The 17,619-nt window shown below is 38.9% G+C and overlaps 1 protein-coding gene across 9 annotated transcripts in view; it reads left to right on the forward strand.

Annotated features, from left to right (window-relative positions):
* LOC131694076 (potassium voltage-gated channel subfamily KQT member 1) overlaps positions 1-17,619 on the forward strand; it is a 1,057,856-nt gene that overhangs the window by 673,996 nt on the left and 366,241 nt on the right. For all 9 annotated transcript variants that reach the window (XM_058982447.1, XM_058982448.1, XM_058982449.1 and 6 more), the window contains 3 exons: positions 754-888; positions 16,402-16,484; positions 16,569-16,744. In XM_058982447.1, the coding sequence (XP_058838430.1) occupies positions 754-888; positions 16,402-16,484; positions 16,569-16,744 (394 nt within the window). The remainder of the gene's footprint in view (positions 1-753; positions 889-16,401; positions 16,485-16,568; positions 16,745-17,619) is intronic.

The following is a 17,619-nucleotide window of genomic DNA, read 5'->3' on the forward strand; positions in this document are numbered from 1 at the left end:
CCAAAATAGTCTTTTAAATGGTAATAGTACCGCATCATTTTTTTCGCGGCTTCCATTTCACTGTTTCACCGGCAAACCAGAGCTTCTGTTCTTCCCATGACGTCAGTTGTTTAGGTGTTCCAGCGTTTTGCAAAAAACAGCTTTTTATCCGTGAAAAAAGTGTTACTCAACTGACGACAAATTAATCATGGTATCATAGTGAAAGCGATTAATCCTGTTTTGTTAAGCAATCAGAAATTCCGTGCTTGCGGAACATTACTCGTGCTCAATTATTCGCTTGTTGATAGTGTGTCCATCTTTGTAATTTGCGTCTATCTCTCGATCGAGTCGGTCTGCCATGATACTAATGAGAAGTTGAAACGCAAATTTCTCAGGACAAATATTGCTATAAAAAATATTTTTAGGGAAAAAATAAATTGAACTACTTTTGTCGCCCACTTTCAGACTTCGATTTTTCAATCAGATCGCACTTACCTAGACATTTCCACGAACCATTCCGAACGACAGAACACTCTCGTTTAGCTAATGCTGCAAGTCGCTAACGCGAAATTCGTCCAATCAATTGCTAATCACTTCGTTTGAACGGCGCCATCGTCGGAAAGTGTAACGATTCCTGGCACATGTTCCAGGCCGTTGCACACTGACACACCTACAAATACACTACTGGTCAACCGTTTCAAGCTGTTTTCATCGTTCTCAATTAGAAAGAATAACAAACTAATTTCCTGTATATCTTCTTTTTCTATTTAACAGATTCTTCATGGTGTTCACATGTTTGGCCTTAAGTGTCTTCTCAACTATTCAGGAATACGAGCTACAAGCAATCGCCATCTTATTTGTCATGGAAATTGTCGTAGTTGTATGGTTTTCGATCGAGTTCTTCCTTCGGTAAGTATCGCTAATCTATGTTTAAACACTGTCCGTGTGCCCTGCCCCTAATCGCAAGTCAGTCCCATGTGTTGCGACATTTCCTGCCCCCACGTGGCAGGACTACCTATCAAAGAAAAAGCGCTGCTACTGCCGCGCGGGTGTATGAGTGAAACAGGATGAACGAACTCACCAAGCATACCGACGACGGCCGGTAACTGACGACGCGTGCTTGTAATAGAGCCTGCAAATTATAGCTATTGATATTTGTTGCTTTGTTGTCCTCGTTGTGATGGATGATTCATAATTTGCCGTTCGGATCAATAAATTTTATGGACAGGACACGGCAATTATTGACCGACCGACAGCTGCTCAGGCAAACTAAGCTAGATTGATGGTCACTACTGTTGTCGACTGTATTGGTGAAACTGTGCTTCCGTTTGTTTCCCGGCTAACTTTGTCAGTCAATGACAGGTTAATCATGTCGTTCGGGTGCTTACTGAAATATGTATCCTGTATTCAGCAATAACAATGTCAAAGGAAATCAACCTACATAACACGGAGTGCTAATCGCCAATTAAACCACGCTTTATTATTTATATTTAACCAAATGAGCTAATCAACACTTGGCTAAAATCAAATGGTGGGTGACGAGCCAGTCATGCTAATGCTATTAATCTCGGTCGTTCGATTTTGTCTGGGTGGAAATACCCTTGGCATTTACCCATTGGCACTGACAATGACACGTACGCTGAATCAATCAAAGTTGTATTGTTCAATTGGCTCCTAAAAAACTCCCCGCGAGAATATTTGGATTTGGTTAAACATTTCCGTCTGATCGAAACCCATTTGTATGGTAACCATTAGGGATATTGCTTTTCTAATATTCATACCTACAGTAGGAACACCAACAGTCATGCAATATCATTCATGGTAATCATGGTATTGACAGTATGAAGTAAGGTGCACGTAATTTCAACGCGTGTTCCGGGAAAGTGATGGGTTTGTATGATATCGTAATCGAACCCCGTATTCCACCTGTTTTTCTCGGATTGATAACATTACTTCAGACAATGGAAACGGTTTATGGTATGCACAGTAGTTTTTTGCCAAAATCGAGCGATCTATTAATTACGCTGAATCGGTAAATTTGGGTCAATAGCGTCCTCAGCGGAATTTGTGGGCATTATAAGCCCTTTAATATGGAGTTATGATTTTAATTATTTATCTCCTTAAATGTGAGATAAATTAACTAAATTTCTGGCATATACTTATATTAAAACTATGTCCTCCAACAAAGTCTTCAACTTTAATGGCTTCCACATTGTTGCTTGATGTTTGTGGACAACCCCTTAAGCTTATTTGTTTTTTTTTTATATCATTCTGAAAAGTTCAGTATGTCCTGTGAAAAGTTTTGTATTATCAAAATGAATTAGCTTACCTGTGGCCATCTATGGAAGCTATCCTTCAATGTCAGCTTCACTCTCCGAGCTACCTAGATAAGCCGTCTAGTGTCGGTGGTGGTAAGAACGGGTAAGAATTACACTACGAACCACCTGCTCCGGTAGAATAAGTTCACTAAACAGGCAATCCCAATTTCATAATTTGACCCGCACAGGCATGTAGCCAGAGGGGACTAGGGTTCTAAAGCCCTCCTGCCCCGAAATTTTTCAAAAATAAATTTAAAGAACACATGTTCTTCGGTGACGCTACGAATTTGTATCTTGTTTGGTTTGAACAAATTAATGAGAGAATGTTGAGGAAGATTACTCTTTCGAACCACCAAAGACACCGGTCACATTACCTACTCAGTACGATAAGTGTGACAAAACAGTTCCTTTCATATTGTGTGACTTGTCGGAAGGACAAAACAAAGCTGCTATTTTTATTCTTGCCGTGATGATCTTTCGAGATGAGTGATTCGCAGAAGCAAGAAGTGGTGCTCCATCCAAACATGGAGGTTATTTACTTTCAGCCTTTTCGCATAAGGTATTCGTGATGTGAAACATTTGCTGAACGTGAAAATAAAGGTTATGCTGACTGAACTCGCCTTTATTGAGTTCTACTATGTCAGCCATTCAATGCTGATAGCGTTCAACAAATTAGCCCAGGTAAAACTAGCCATTTTACATAATTACATTTTACATAATAATACATAATAACTTACATAGTAGCACGTGGTCTCTGTGACGCCGCTATAACTAAGATCCTCGTATATATGGACGACGAGAAATCCAATGCGTGAGTTCAAGAACTGATACCACTTACTTGCACCAGGACCATTTAAAGATTCATATGACTTCTGGAAGAAATGAAATTCATTATACATCTAGGAAGTAATTCCCCGTATTTCAAATTATGTTTTCGTGGTGAGAATCTAGGTGGACAGCCCCATTACCTACCCTGCACGTACAAAATATAATGCAATAGTATCTCTACACACACGACATCTTTGCATATGGGGGTGGGCGTAGCGTAGTTGGTAAAACAATTGCCTTGTACGCAGCGCACCTGGGTTCGAGTCCCAACCCCACACATAGGGTTATAAATTTTCCATAAAAGACCTTTCTAACCCGAAGAGGCGCATGACCTTAAAGTTAAAAACCTCTACAATCGAAATAAAAAAAATCTTTGCATATCCATAGTCTCCAATACCACTACTTGAACCACAAACAGTTGCCAAATTTCTGACTGCTGTTCGTGTTACATTGACGGTAAAAGCTGCGACAAGTATCTCAAAATTAACAGCCAGCACCATCAATGAGAAAGTCCACACTCGTGACTCATAAAGGTATGATACAAGCATGAAATCAGATGTTCGCGAACATGAACATGGCACAAACCGCGATGATGACACGGAAGTGTACGAGATATAAATGAACACCAACACGCTGTTGATTAGGAAAAATGTTTTCCTGCTTAGTAAAGAGGTATCCACGCGTAATTGCTAATTGCTCGCACGAAATCAGTCGGAAAACCATTAACGTTTTATCATTTTGATTGTTTAAATCATGGAAATGTATAAAAGACCCACAGCTCTGTTTAGCAAACGCATTAAACAGAATCGGACAAACAAATTATATAATAAAAGTTTTAGGGAAAACTGAACATAAAAACTCTTCAAAAATTAGCACTTTATCGGTAGTGATTGCCACGATAAACGCAACTCAGATGCTAGATATTGGCCAGAATAAAGTTAGTTAAGGGGGGGGGGGGGTCAGTAAAGGTTTCAGCGTGAAAAAAAAACACTTTTTTCGCGAATTTTTTTAGAACTTTGCGTGAAGCAAATTTATCAAAACTTTTGTACATTATAGTGTATCATTTCAATAACATACTGTAATTTTTATATGCACAAACATCGACAAACGACTCGGTGACAAAGCTTTTTGTACAACGCCTCTGGAAAAAAACATAATTTGCGGTGTTATCTGCCATTCAAAAACTACATAACCGATTTATTTCTAAATTTGTATACACATTCTATGTTAAAAATATCTAATCCCTACGTTGAGTTTTTGAGATAATTTTTCATTTAAAGGGATGTTTAGCGGAACATGGGGAGACTTGACCAAGGCAAAATTCTATTTTTGGAAATGGTATCTTCTATTCTGCCCTTTTATGTAATTCTGACGTTAGCGCCAATAGGAATATTTTTCAGGAAGCCAATTTTTGTGTTTCGTGATGTTTTCAAAAGCACGAAAAATGTTTCAACTATCTGTTCTGTAAAAAATGTGTACAATCTATCGTAGATAATTGCCAATTGCTTAAATTTTCACTTTTTTGCAAAAACCTTGTAAATTTTAGCTAACGTCACTTTTGCAAAAAATAGCGATTTCAGTTCACTGTTTTTATGCAATTCTGACGTACGTATACAAACCAATAGTACCGGGTAAAACGTGTCGTATATATTCAACCGTTTCAACTGAATTATCTGCAAATGATTATGAATTCATTCAAGTTTCCGAGGCTATATGTGGTGGTCTGGTCAGATGGTCGGTTTTGGATCTATACGGATGTTCCGTGGGTTATGTCCGAGGGCCATTCAGTACATTTTCATTAATTTTCCAAATTTTTGCTGCCAGTCAGGCATTATTATAGAATGTATTGTATATTTTATCTTACATTTGAACACTATGACTTCATTTTGGTATCATGTAGGCCTTTTTTAGGCAGCGTGAAAGCGGTTCTGGGCCTGAAGTCCTAGTGAATTCGGAATCCGCTACCCATGTTTGTGAAACATTTATACTTGAAGATACCTCCCATGCGGCACATTAACGATGATCTGCAGACATGTAAAGTCATCCGGAAACACGGAGAAACTGTACAACACATTCGGTGATTCCAGATTCCTTTTCAACAGACGAATTTTTAAGCGAATATTCCTGTCACGCGGCACATCAAGGTGCACCAGCTCGGTTTTCTACGAACAATGCCATCATATGTAAAGTCATCCGGGATGAAACGTTTCTGTTAAGCATTTCTGTCGTGCGACATATCAAATAATATCAACCCTATAATTTATGGACAATGCAAATTCAATGTCAAATAGGGCCACTTTATTAACATTTCTGGAATATGGAAGTTCGGACGAAACAATTCTAGTAATTATTTCTGTCATGCGGCACATTAAATTCTGTGATCTGTGAAAAATACTATCATATTTGAAGACATTTGGACACAGTGTTCCATTTAACGACTGGTCCCGGTAATTCCGGTTGCCCGCTTCTTTGGTAATTTTTTTAGTGAATATTCCTGTTACACGGCACATCAAAATGCATCATATAGGTTGTCTATAAACTATTCAAGCACATTTGAAGTCTTCCTAGTATACGGTTATTCTGGAGTTGGTCTTAATCTTATTGCATTTTTAGTAGATAAAGCGAGTCAAATAACAGGTGTATTCAGGTACAAACGTTTCATAGGTATGGGTTACTAATTTCCATCCACAAAGTCTCTCAGATAGTTTCAAAATTAATTTAGACCCTTTATATATATATATATATATATATATATATATATATATATATATATATATATATATATATATATATATATATATATATATATATATATATATATATATATATATATATATATATATATATATATATATATATATATATATATATATATATATATATATATATATATATATATATATATATATATATATATATATATATATATATATATATATATACAATTTATTAATGTTCATGTTATATTAATACCAGTTTTCATGCTATACTTTGAAAAATTAATGAAACTAGTTTAACATTGCCTCAGACTGACCCCATGAAATTTTCCTATAAATTTGGAGCATGATATGTGAACAGTTCAACTCACGGTTCATGAGACTTGAATAAATTCCATTTCATTTGCAGGTGGTTTGGTTGGAATTGGTTTTGAAATTAATTGGTTGGGTACCAATTGTGCACTAAAATGATGAAATATAGAACAACAGCGGTCAAGGTTTTGAACAAAAGTTTTCACCAAGATACATTCGCACATTATTGTTGTATGAAATATCCATGTTGAAAAAGACTAAGCTTGCTGCTTTAAAGAAGCATTTGAGCTTGCACAGGAGACTTCTTAATAAAATATAAATGGTAAAAAAAAATTATCGTTCTAAAACACTAATTTGAATACCACCCTAGTCTAATTGTAACACCACCCTAGCCATTTACATCACAAAATGGTACTTATCTCGATTCCAACATTACTTTTGATACAACAGCTTAAGAATAAATTGTTTTACCTTGTTAAATATACCTTCAATACTATATTGCACCGGTACGTCACTTTGGTAAAAAAATGGCGTCTACGTCACTTTGTTTTTCTCGTTTTAAAAGGCCATTTTGCATAATTTTTTAAAGACAATTATACTGAAAGACGTGGATTTTTGTGGAGAACTCAGAAATATGAAAAAATGAAATTTGACCAAAGTGGCGCTTACGTCACTTTTGCATACAAGGGCAGTATTCCATTCTTAATTTTTTTTTCAAAAATATTAAAATATAAGGTTATTTTAAAAGTTTGGAATAAAAAATCTTTTCCTTACAGAATATATAATGTGATTAAAAAATTTGCATTAAATGATGTAATTTTTTATCAAACTTTGTATGGACATATCTACGCGTCTACTTATTACTATTAATGCACTAATTTACCATCTTAATCCTTGTTAAGCAATGAAATGATTATACATAAATTAGAACATTGGAAAAGTTATTACTAGAATTTGCATGACATTGAACGCAATAACTAATGTTGGGGAGACTTGACCAAGATTTTATGGGGAGATTTGACCAAAATTCCTGATATTTATTTTACTTTGGTATCTTATGTTAATGTTAATCACGCCATACAAAAATCCCACCTCAAACATAAGTCTTTATATTTTAGTATGAGTAAACAAAGTTAGCAATAGTAGGACTGATTTCGTGACGTGTGAACATGCAATGCAAGCAGTACAGTTAATCCTTAAAAAGAAATGCATTAATTTTTTTTATATTTTTACTGCTACCTAAGGATCTCGACAATATGGGAAAAAATGATTACTGTATGCTTTATGTCATTATTTTTTGTTATGATTTTTCAAAATTCTCTTGGTCAAGTCTCCCCATGCCTTGGTCAAGTCTCCCCGCAGTGGGGAGACTTGACCAAAAAAACGATCACAGAAAAACTTTTGTAACTTTTCAAAAATTAAATTAAAAATTCTGCAAAAGTTAAGTAGTTTTGGAATGGCAGGTAACACCGCAAATCGTGTTTTGTCCAGAGACGTTCTTCAAAAAGCTTCATCACCGAGCCGTTTGTCGATATTTTTGCGTAGAAAAATTACAGCATGCTATTGAAATAATACACTATAATGTACAAAAATTTTGATAAATTTGCTTCACGCGGTTCTAAAAAAAAATCGCAAAAAAGTGTTTTTTTCACGCTGAAACCTTTAGATCCCCCCCCTTAAATTATACGCAAATTGAATGTCTGTAATAAGTTAGTGCACTGTACGCTTTGTATAAACACCAGGCATCTCACTCAAGAGTGGCAGGTAAAAAACATTTCAATTTGTTAATAACAATATAGCCAAAAAGGCAGTTTTCGGTTCGTGCTATTTAATGCAATCGTATTTCTATTGACACTCAATTTCATGTTTATGCAGGCAATGCGCTGCTCATAAAAGCATAAGAGTCCCATATGGATCTTGTCAAAAATGAGTTATCTGTTGGATTATACATATGCTGAAACGTACACAGTAGGGGTAGAACTAACTGTCGTGATTTTATCTTTACCTTGTAACCCGAGACAGTCGGAGCCGGAGCCTAAATCAATATTCAGCGGATGGCTTCAGCGCCACTCCCGAAGGAGACCATTCGCCCTGTTCGGTTTGCCCAGCTATTGAGACCCCTCCTACGGGCGGGTACTATTTGTTTCTGAGTTCTGGCTCCAGAATGGTCCAACTGGACTCAGGTACCTTGATTACCAGTCTGAAAACATTCGCTAGAAATCAACAACAGTATACAAAGAAGGCCTCAGACCGGTATAATTGATTAGCTCTAACGCTTTTTATCGTCACGGGCAAAGATCTACTCAAACACAAGGTCCCCTATCGTGGCCAATTTAGGAAAGGTGGAGTCGAAGGAAAAAGGAGTCAACTCTGCTCGCTAAAAACGGAAACGACCGAAAATCGTGAAACTACCTATACCAGAAAATACCAAAAAAAAAGTTTACTGAAAAAAAACTGTTTAATCAACTCATAATTCGCTTACAAAAAAATATTTATTTCACATTTCGGGTCTCGAACCCAGGCCTTTCAACTTGCTAGCTAATTTCCTCGCAGCGCGCTAATCAACATGGTCACTGCCTATCCTGTCTCTCTCCCTTCCCAAAGCATATCAAAAATCTAACTACCTAACGTGGTGTTCATCCGAAAATGAGTGGCTCAACTTACGGTGCGTGCATATACAGTCGGCGTGTTTGCGTGCAATACAGCGATTTCATCGCTGACCTAGGATTTTCACGGGGTGGGAAATATAAAACCGCCGAACAAAAAAACTGATAATCGGGTTTCGAACCCGGGCCTTTTTGAGCTTGTCACGAAAACGCTGTCACTTAGGTCACTGAACCGGCATTTGCGGGTTTAAACAAAATTGATCATGCGCATGTCAAAAAAAGGAAATGAGTACTCACACTACCATGGTTTTACGTGGGTCGCTCGAAGATCCAGTCCGCTGGAGATGCTGATACGGTTGCCACAAACGATTTGCCCGGTCGTTTGCTGGCAGAGTCTGACCTGATGGAGGTCACTGCATTACATGTTTCCCACGTGGGTTCTTCGATAGTCGGTGCCCAGCAACTGGACGTATGCTGGCAACGACGCTGCTCCCTAGCTAGCGCGAATTTGACGGTCGTCGCTCTTCCGGATGGTTCACCGGGAACTTTGTAGCTAGATGGCGGGGTCAGAAGCGGTTGATGACGGATGATGATCGGTGTGACGGGATGCTGCAGCGTCAAACCTGCACGAAAAACACGCATCCAACGACAAGTTGGAATTAGGAACCGCACTGCACTGGCCACCATTTGCACCTTACCTTAATTCGGGAATACCGACTCTAAACTACTGCTTCGATATGCGGGAAGCCACTTAACTTGTACGAGTTAGAACTGGGAAGGGAAAACTAATTACTGGCAAAACTGATATAAAACCACACCGAGGCGCGAGAAAAAAAACTAAACCACTCCTGCCTCTTCCACGATCCAGAACAAAGTGAAAAATCAGATCTTTGGAGTCCTCAGTTTAAAGCATCAGCATGAGTCATATCTTCGTGACCGGAACTACGCAATCGTTCACGAAATTACGCAAGTTTCCCCGAAGCCTTTGTTGTATACGGCTTCAATTTCTTTTGAATATCCCCAGACCTCGATCATCTACCACCAAATCCCGGGTGCTGCCGAATGGCTTTCAAAACCCAGAGACAAATAGTTTCCCCTCCACTATAGCTGATTCTGCGGTTAAAAGTCGCAGAAAAGGTTATCTCAAAGCGGGGCGACGCCTGCGTCGCGACCACCCGCCAAAAGTAACTCGGCTCCAACCACGACTGGATCCGGTGGGTGCTCAACCACTCATCTGACAGTTCATTCGAAGGAACTCCAACCAACCACACACTCTCATTCACATTTTGTGAGAAATTACAGAAGCTTTTACCCATGCTGAGCGGACCAGTTATTCGAGGGGCCGCTCGATATTATTTACATTCATATCGTAGTACTACAACCTTCCGTCGGATGTCAATTGATGCTAAACTACATATTAGTCAATCAATCATAATAAACATAATAAATATTGTTGATGGTTTCCAATTAATTTCTATGTAAGTTTGAAAACGACGTGACGATACAGTGAACAGACATCAGTAGGCTATCACGGAGAGCGACTAAAATGTTGTAACTGGTTGAATCTATAAGTCAATAATTTGTGATTATTGCTTTGATTTCAGCAGGTGATAGTTTTCGTTTTTTTTTTCGCTATAGGATAAAATGAAAGAGATGATCAAAAATCACGTAGAAAAGAGAGAAAAAACAATCAATCAATTGAAATCGACTCAACAGCACTTCTTCTGTCTTTTCGAAAGACGCTTACATCTTCGTTATCTTTAGCACTTAGATGCATTAGGTGCAACTTGTGGTAAAGTCGAATATCTTGCACTCAATATGGTAAATGTGAAACAAATTGGAGCAAATTACTTTTATTCAAAAAAAAAACAATTACTGTTCAACGAAGTGACGAACTGACTTAGAAAGTGTAACCGAAGTCGTCATAGAAAGGTAGCCTTGCGATGTATTCCCTTCCATGTGCCGGAAGCAAAAGATGCTGAAATTATTGAGCTTATTCATATTTGTAGTTATTTTGATGGTGTCATGAATAATATATTTAACAAATTTTACGTAAATTAGAAGATATCAGTAATCAGTGTTAAGTGATTTTCTTTGGATTTGTGGACAATTTTCGTCTATAGATTGTATTAGTAGTTTTCTTCAGTTGATTGCATCATTGAAATATGTATTTTAATCCTATTGATGCATCAAGCATCTTTCCTGGCCGTGGCTATGATTTGCTAAGCCAGGGCCAGCATTCAATATAGTTTCATTTAAATAGAATATATCAAAAAAATGTGTTAGCATGATGTCATAGAACTGGTAATAGTGGCAAGACATCAGACCAAGAAAATAGAAATTGAACCGTCTCTGCCCATCTACAAATCGCCTGCTAAATCAGAAGCTTTAGTGCAAATTTCGTCATTCTCTTCATTCGAACATTCTGATAATATTTTGCTACTCGTTCCGATTTAGCGTCTTCTGCACCTCGGAAACGTGTAGTTTGGAATACCTAGCATTTTCTAGCTCCGTCAAGGATTGTCATGTTCGGTTAGCATATTAATACTTTGAACTCTTGAATAGCCGTTGTTGTAACGAGAATAAATTGTAACTTGTAATTAAACGATAAAATCAAATTCAACATCAATATTCCTGACGTCACCGGTGATTGAGTGGTAAGCGTGACCACCACTCATTCCAGTTGACCTGGGTTTAATCCCAGCAGAGGTCGTTGAGATTTTTCTGAGGTGAAAAAATCTGTGGTCACTTCTTTCTTCGGAAGGGAAGTAAAGCCGTTGGTCCCCGGTCCATGAGTTTGATGGATCGATATCTAGCCCAGAAAGTGAAGTCACCTCTCTGGCGTCGGTAAAGAAGAAGTAGAATCCAACTTCTATTCTTACTAATAAATATCCTACTCCCGTGATATTTGTGGAGTGCGCAGTAGTATATACGGCCTCTAGCAAAAGCAAGTGTCGGACTAACCATTCCTTCCCTTTCCTTACACGATCTACGTTCGGGCCTGGCCGGCGCCGGTATTGATCAATAAACACTTTAGGATTACTAGGAGTTGCATATTGAAAGATGTTGCGCTACTCCCAAGCATAATCATATTCCCTGTGCAACTTCAGCTAGTCCAGATCGAGAACGGAGTGGCAACCAGGGGTGGTCGCACAAGCTCAAGGTCAAGCTCAAGTAAGCTCAAAATCAAATTCAACATCAATATTCCGTCGATGTGCGATGGTTTGTGATTTTGTGGAACTATCGGCTGATGGCAGTTCGGTGAATTTTACTGGATTTCGATTATCAAGTTTTGATGTGTGCAGACGAACCTGCTCAGAGACGGTGTGGCAATCGGCCATGAAGTGAGCCACTGGGCTGTTGCAAACGTGTCAACGGAGGCAACTAAAACAGGTATGGACTGCAAAAAAATATTTGAGTTGTGTATAGTGGCTCAAAAGTTTGATGTACAAGTTAAATATCTATATAAGAAGAACAGTACATAGACCATCCGATCGTTGGTAAACGACACATTGACGAAGAACGGTAGATTTATTAGCCTACAAAAGGCCAAAAACAGTAACCGAAACGTGGGCAGTATAAAACAGCCGTTCTTTTATTATAGACCGAAGAATTTCATGAACATTGTATCACATTTACAAAAATAGTTCAGTTGGATAAGAAAGAGGAACGTCATCTGACAATTTACTTACCTTACGGGAATGGGCGCTATAACCCTACCGTAGGCAGAACTAAATACCTGTCGCAGGTGTCAGTTATGTTGGGTGGCGCACTACGAGACAGGTTAGGTCAAGTTCAACGAGTGGCCCAAAAATACCACTTTACTAACAATCAAGCAGGAAAGGATGAGCTGAAAACTCGCAACTTCTAAACCGTAGCATTGAAGGAGCTTGGATAGACGGGGCAAAAGGTGTGGAAATGCGGGGATCGAGCGAAGGCACAAGAGCTGGGCAAAATGCGCCAACGCGTGATCAAGTGGCAGGCGATCACCGAATGGATGTGTGTAGTGTGGATCAAAGGCCATTTCTTCGACTAGAGCATCATCATTATGATCTCACGAAGCCGAGAAAGATGCATTTTATGCGCAGCTGGAGCATGTCTATGATAGCTGCCTATGGCGGAATGTAAAGCTCGTCATCGGTGACATAAACATCCTGATACCCCGGGACATTGTATAAACCAGTTATCGCACAGGATACAGGATATGTACACCATATAAATAATGTGCAGAAATTCTCACGATTGATAAGTATATTATGACGAGCACCTACATAGCGAAGCAGTAGACGACAAGAGTATTGCAAGAATCAGTTTGGAGACGCACGCAGTCCACGACAGATTCCGGATCTACCTACGATTCATGAAAAATACGACGGTTGAACCGCTGGCAATGACCAACTGTCATGTGAGCTACTCAAACACAGAGTAGAGGAATTGGCTAGAGCACTCCACTGAGTGCTTTTGAAGATCTGGAAGGAGGAGATTTTACCGAAGTATAAGACGTAGGGAGTAGTATGTCCCATCTATAAAAATGGCGCAAGCGGAATTTTTGCAACTAATTACCGATTAATCACATTACTGAACTGCTCTTGTATACAAAGGTGACGTAAATTCCATCGACTATATTTTTCAGGAAATCAATTTTTAAGTCTTGCATGGTGCGGGTAAAAGCATGCTTTCGCCACTTTGCTTTTCGCATTTCAACAGGTTAATTTTTATTTTTATTTGAAGTCGTTTGCACTGAAAGATGCGAATTTTCGCAGTGAACTTAAAAATATGAAAAAGTTAAATTTGACCAAAGTGGCGTTGAAGTCACTTTTGCATACAAGGATAGTAAACGTCATCTACAAGGTGTTCTCCCAAATTCTTTGTTGCCGCCTATAACCGTTAGTAAGGGAATTCGTAGTGCAATATGGCCTATAATGCACAAATACGGGCTGCATTCATATCTTCAACCAAGCTATTTGCCATAACATTCTTGAAAACTTTGCTGAAGACACTAAGTCTCGACAAAATTTGATTGGAATTAGTAATGCATCCAACTGGAAAAATTATCCACAAAATTATGCTGCTAAATACTAAACCTCCAAAAGCTGATGGTTTCCAAATAATGGAATCTTGTCGCCATTCAATTCGATACCCAAATGTACATCATAAATAGCGAAAAACGTGAAAAAATTTCAATATTTTTTTATTACCAATCTTAGCTAGTGGCACATTATATAAGTGATAGCCCAAAAAATCAAATGTACATAAAAACCGATTCTGACATGTCAAAGACAAGCGTAAAACGCCATTTTTCATCCGTTTTTTATGTACGCGTTTTCATTGAGCTATTTTGTTTGATATTTACATGATTTATCAACTATAGGATCCTCACTAAAATATTAGTTACAAGTTTGTGAGAATGGGCACAATTTACAAAAAGTCCCCATAACATTTAAAACATTAGGTTCTCAATGTAATGAACAGATAATAAACTTCCAAAATTATTATTTGAATATTTAATAAACTAGTCAGCATCAAACTTTTTTTTTTCTTCAATTCAAATATTTTGGTTTGGAGGGGGTTTTAACCCCCAAACCCCCCCCCCCCTTGGCTACGCCACTGGTCCTCCACGAGCATAGTCGAGGTCTCGTGACCATAGAGGACCACCGGTATAATCAGCGTCTTGTAGATAATCAATTTCGTCCGGCGGCGAATTTTGTTCGACCGGAGCGTTCTTCGGAGTCCAAAGTAGGCACGATTTCCCGCCAAGATCCGTCTCTGAATTTCGCTGCTGGTATCATTCTCGGCGGTTACCAGTGAGCCCAAATACACGAAGTTGTCGACCATCTCGATTTCGTCACCGTCAATCCGAATTCGGGATTGGAGGTTCACATTGTCGTCTCTAGAACCTCTTCCTCTCATGTATTTTGTCTTCAAAAAGTGGCAAGTCCGATCCTCCTGGCTTCAGCCTTTAGTCTGATGTACGTTTCTGACATCGCCTCAAGGTTGCGTGGCATTATGTCAATGTCGTCGGCGAAGCCATGAAGCTGGACGGACTTCCTGAAGATCGTGCCACTCGTGTCTATCCCCGCTCTCCTTATTACACCTTCTAACGCAACGAGATTCAACGTGTCCCTGATACTCGAACAACGCACATCACCCGATCCATCGTCGCTTTGACAAATCATGTTAGCTTATCCGGAAAACCGTACTGTCATTGTGTCATATGCCGATTTGAAATCGATGAACAAATGATGTGTGGACACGTTGTATTCGCGGCACTTCTGCAGAACCAGCCGAATCGCGAATATTTGGTTCGTGGTGGCGCGGTAACCCGTGAATCCCGCTTGGTAGTGCCCCCCCGAACAATCGGCGGCAAAGAATTTGGGAGAGGACCTTGTAGGCGGCGCTAAGTAGCGTAATCGCGCGATGATTGCAACAATCTGACAATTTAATGACCTTATTTTCGGGATACCATGGTTTATTCTTCCCCTTGGTGATATTCGCCATTTTCGGGTTTAGTTCGACTTTCCAAAGAGTCAAGGATTTGAGATACAGTAGGTCGAAAAAATTACATGTTCAGGTTCACTAGCGCCTCCTAGTGCAAGAATTCCTTACTATTCGATATATCACCTCGAAGAAGACCCGCTAAAAATAAGAAAATTGAGATGCATTAATTTAAACAACTCACGTGCTGACTACCCCTGTAACAATTAAGGTTGTATGGTACTCCTGAAGCCTTCCTTAAAACTTAGATTGCACTTGTAGTGTGCTAAAAAAATAGAAATGCTACTTGGGTAGCATTTGTCAGCACAAATGTCGCGAGTTATGAGGTCGGATATAAAACATGCGTCAATAGCACTATTCCCAAGTATACATGCACGAGGCATTTCACGTGGATTTGTCATGCCATTTTTGTTGAAAACTGTGAAGACCGGGTTAAGCAAACGTAGCTCTTACGCCCAATTAAAATCTCTCGAACATACGACGAATGACTTAAATGGAACTGGCGCCTTATTCTACGAACCGCCAGATCACAAACTTGGAAGGATACATGTGTGTCAAAATTTTTCGGATCTTTGGGAGAACAGTGGAGTAACTTAAAATAGCGTTACGACTAATTTTGAGGCTTGGGGTTAGGAGTGTCAATTCAAAACAGTTCGAGAGCGAGTAAACTTAGAAAATAAACTTCAAATAATATCTGTATTAAAATTATTATTAAATACCTTTAGTAAACCAGTTTGTGAAAGTTTTTTGCAAGCCCATAAAATACAATTAAAATGTTTAACCAATTATATAACAATTGTTACTCATACGCAATGCTAATTTAGATGTAAGTGCATCTTTCGAATCTGATGAATGTGGAGTTTGTCAGATCTATCGACACTGACCTTCTAGAATTTCTTGGTTCTGTTGATTATCTGAAACCTCTTAAAACTCTTGAAAAACTTGGTATTCTTGTATCCTTGAAATGTCTGAAATTTATTAATCCTTTGAATATGTTTAATCGGTAAAATATATTCATCAGTTTATATGCCTACTACGTCGATTACTATGAATACTCTGAACCCCTCAGTAAAACTACTGACTAAAAACTATTTTGCTCGTTCTGTGTAATTTCACACTATAACCATTCATTCATTTTCATTCCAGATTATGGTCATCAGGATGTCGCTCACGATACCAAGGAGCCGTGGGGAGGCTGAAATTTTTGAAACGGCCTTTTTGTATTATAGGTACGTGCAGACAGTCCATTATTTCGGCTACTAGACGCTAATAAATCGTTTCCAAAATGTCTTCTCTCTCACACACTCTTCCAGATGTAGTGACGATAATAGCCTCGATAGCGATACTTGTGATGAGATCATCCGGCCAGGTCTTTGCTGCGAGTGCATTGCGTGGTCTGCGGTTCTTCCAGATCCTTCGGATGGTGCGGATGGACCGACGTGGTGGCACGTGGAAATTACTAGGGAGCGTCGTTTATGCTCATAGACAAGTAAGTATTGTCACCCTACAACTGCATAACTGACCGTAGTCACATTCATTATCACCACGCGGTCGTTAATGACTCTGGACTTGCAATCGATTTTGTCGATCCGTGCACAGACCAAGTGGCGGAAATGACACCTTTCTGTTGCTGTGGTCCTATCCGCACTTCTTTCGCAACAGAAACATAACTTCACGACGTCTGTTATCGGCATTTATTGCCAAGTTGGCCGGAGGCAGCAAAAAGAAACGGGTTCATAAAAGCGAAGATATCATAACGCGTCGTCGTCGTCGACAGGAAAAATGTGAAAAGCTCCCCGCACATATACGATGGAACTTAGATTTTTTTCCCTTTCTCCATCATCAAGAGTGGATATTGATTTCCCCTTTCCTCTTTGCTGATGGACAAGCAGCCTGATTCCAAGTGGAAAATCGAAAAAGTCATCGTATTACACACACTCAAGGTATACATACGTACGGCAGTTGCACGCGATTTTTGCTTTACCGCCCGCTGTTATGGCCCAGGTTGATATACGCACGGGAGGAAACTGTTTGGGGAGAGGGGGTATATAGCGTATTGGGAGACTTGAACGTGTTTGTTTGCTATGTAGAGTTCTACACCTTTTATAGACCCAATGAGCATCGATGTGAAGTTTCAAGCTATTTTGTTACTACCTCACTTTAAAATTTTCTCAAAAATAATAACTAACTGTGTATTGCCGTTAATGCTAAATCACAAGTGGTAGAGTAACTATCACATGATCAGAGCAGAACTAGGATCGGTACCTTATATTTTTTTATTCCATTCGAAGTCGTAGAACGACAGATTTTGCCACCGAATGAGTCACCACAATCCATTTGGGCAAAATTGGGAGAAAATATGCT

This window comes from Topomyia yanbarensis, chromosome 3, assembly GCF_030247195.1.
Source record: "Topomyia yanbarensis strain Yona2022 chromosome 3, ASM3024719v1, whole genome shotgun sequence".
Lineage (NCBI taxonomy): Eukaryota > Metazoa > Arthropoda > Insecta > Diptera > Culicidae > Topomyia > Topomyia yanbarensis.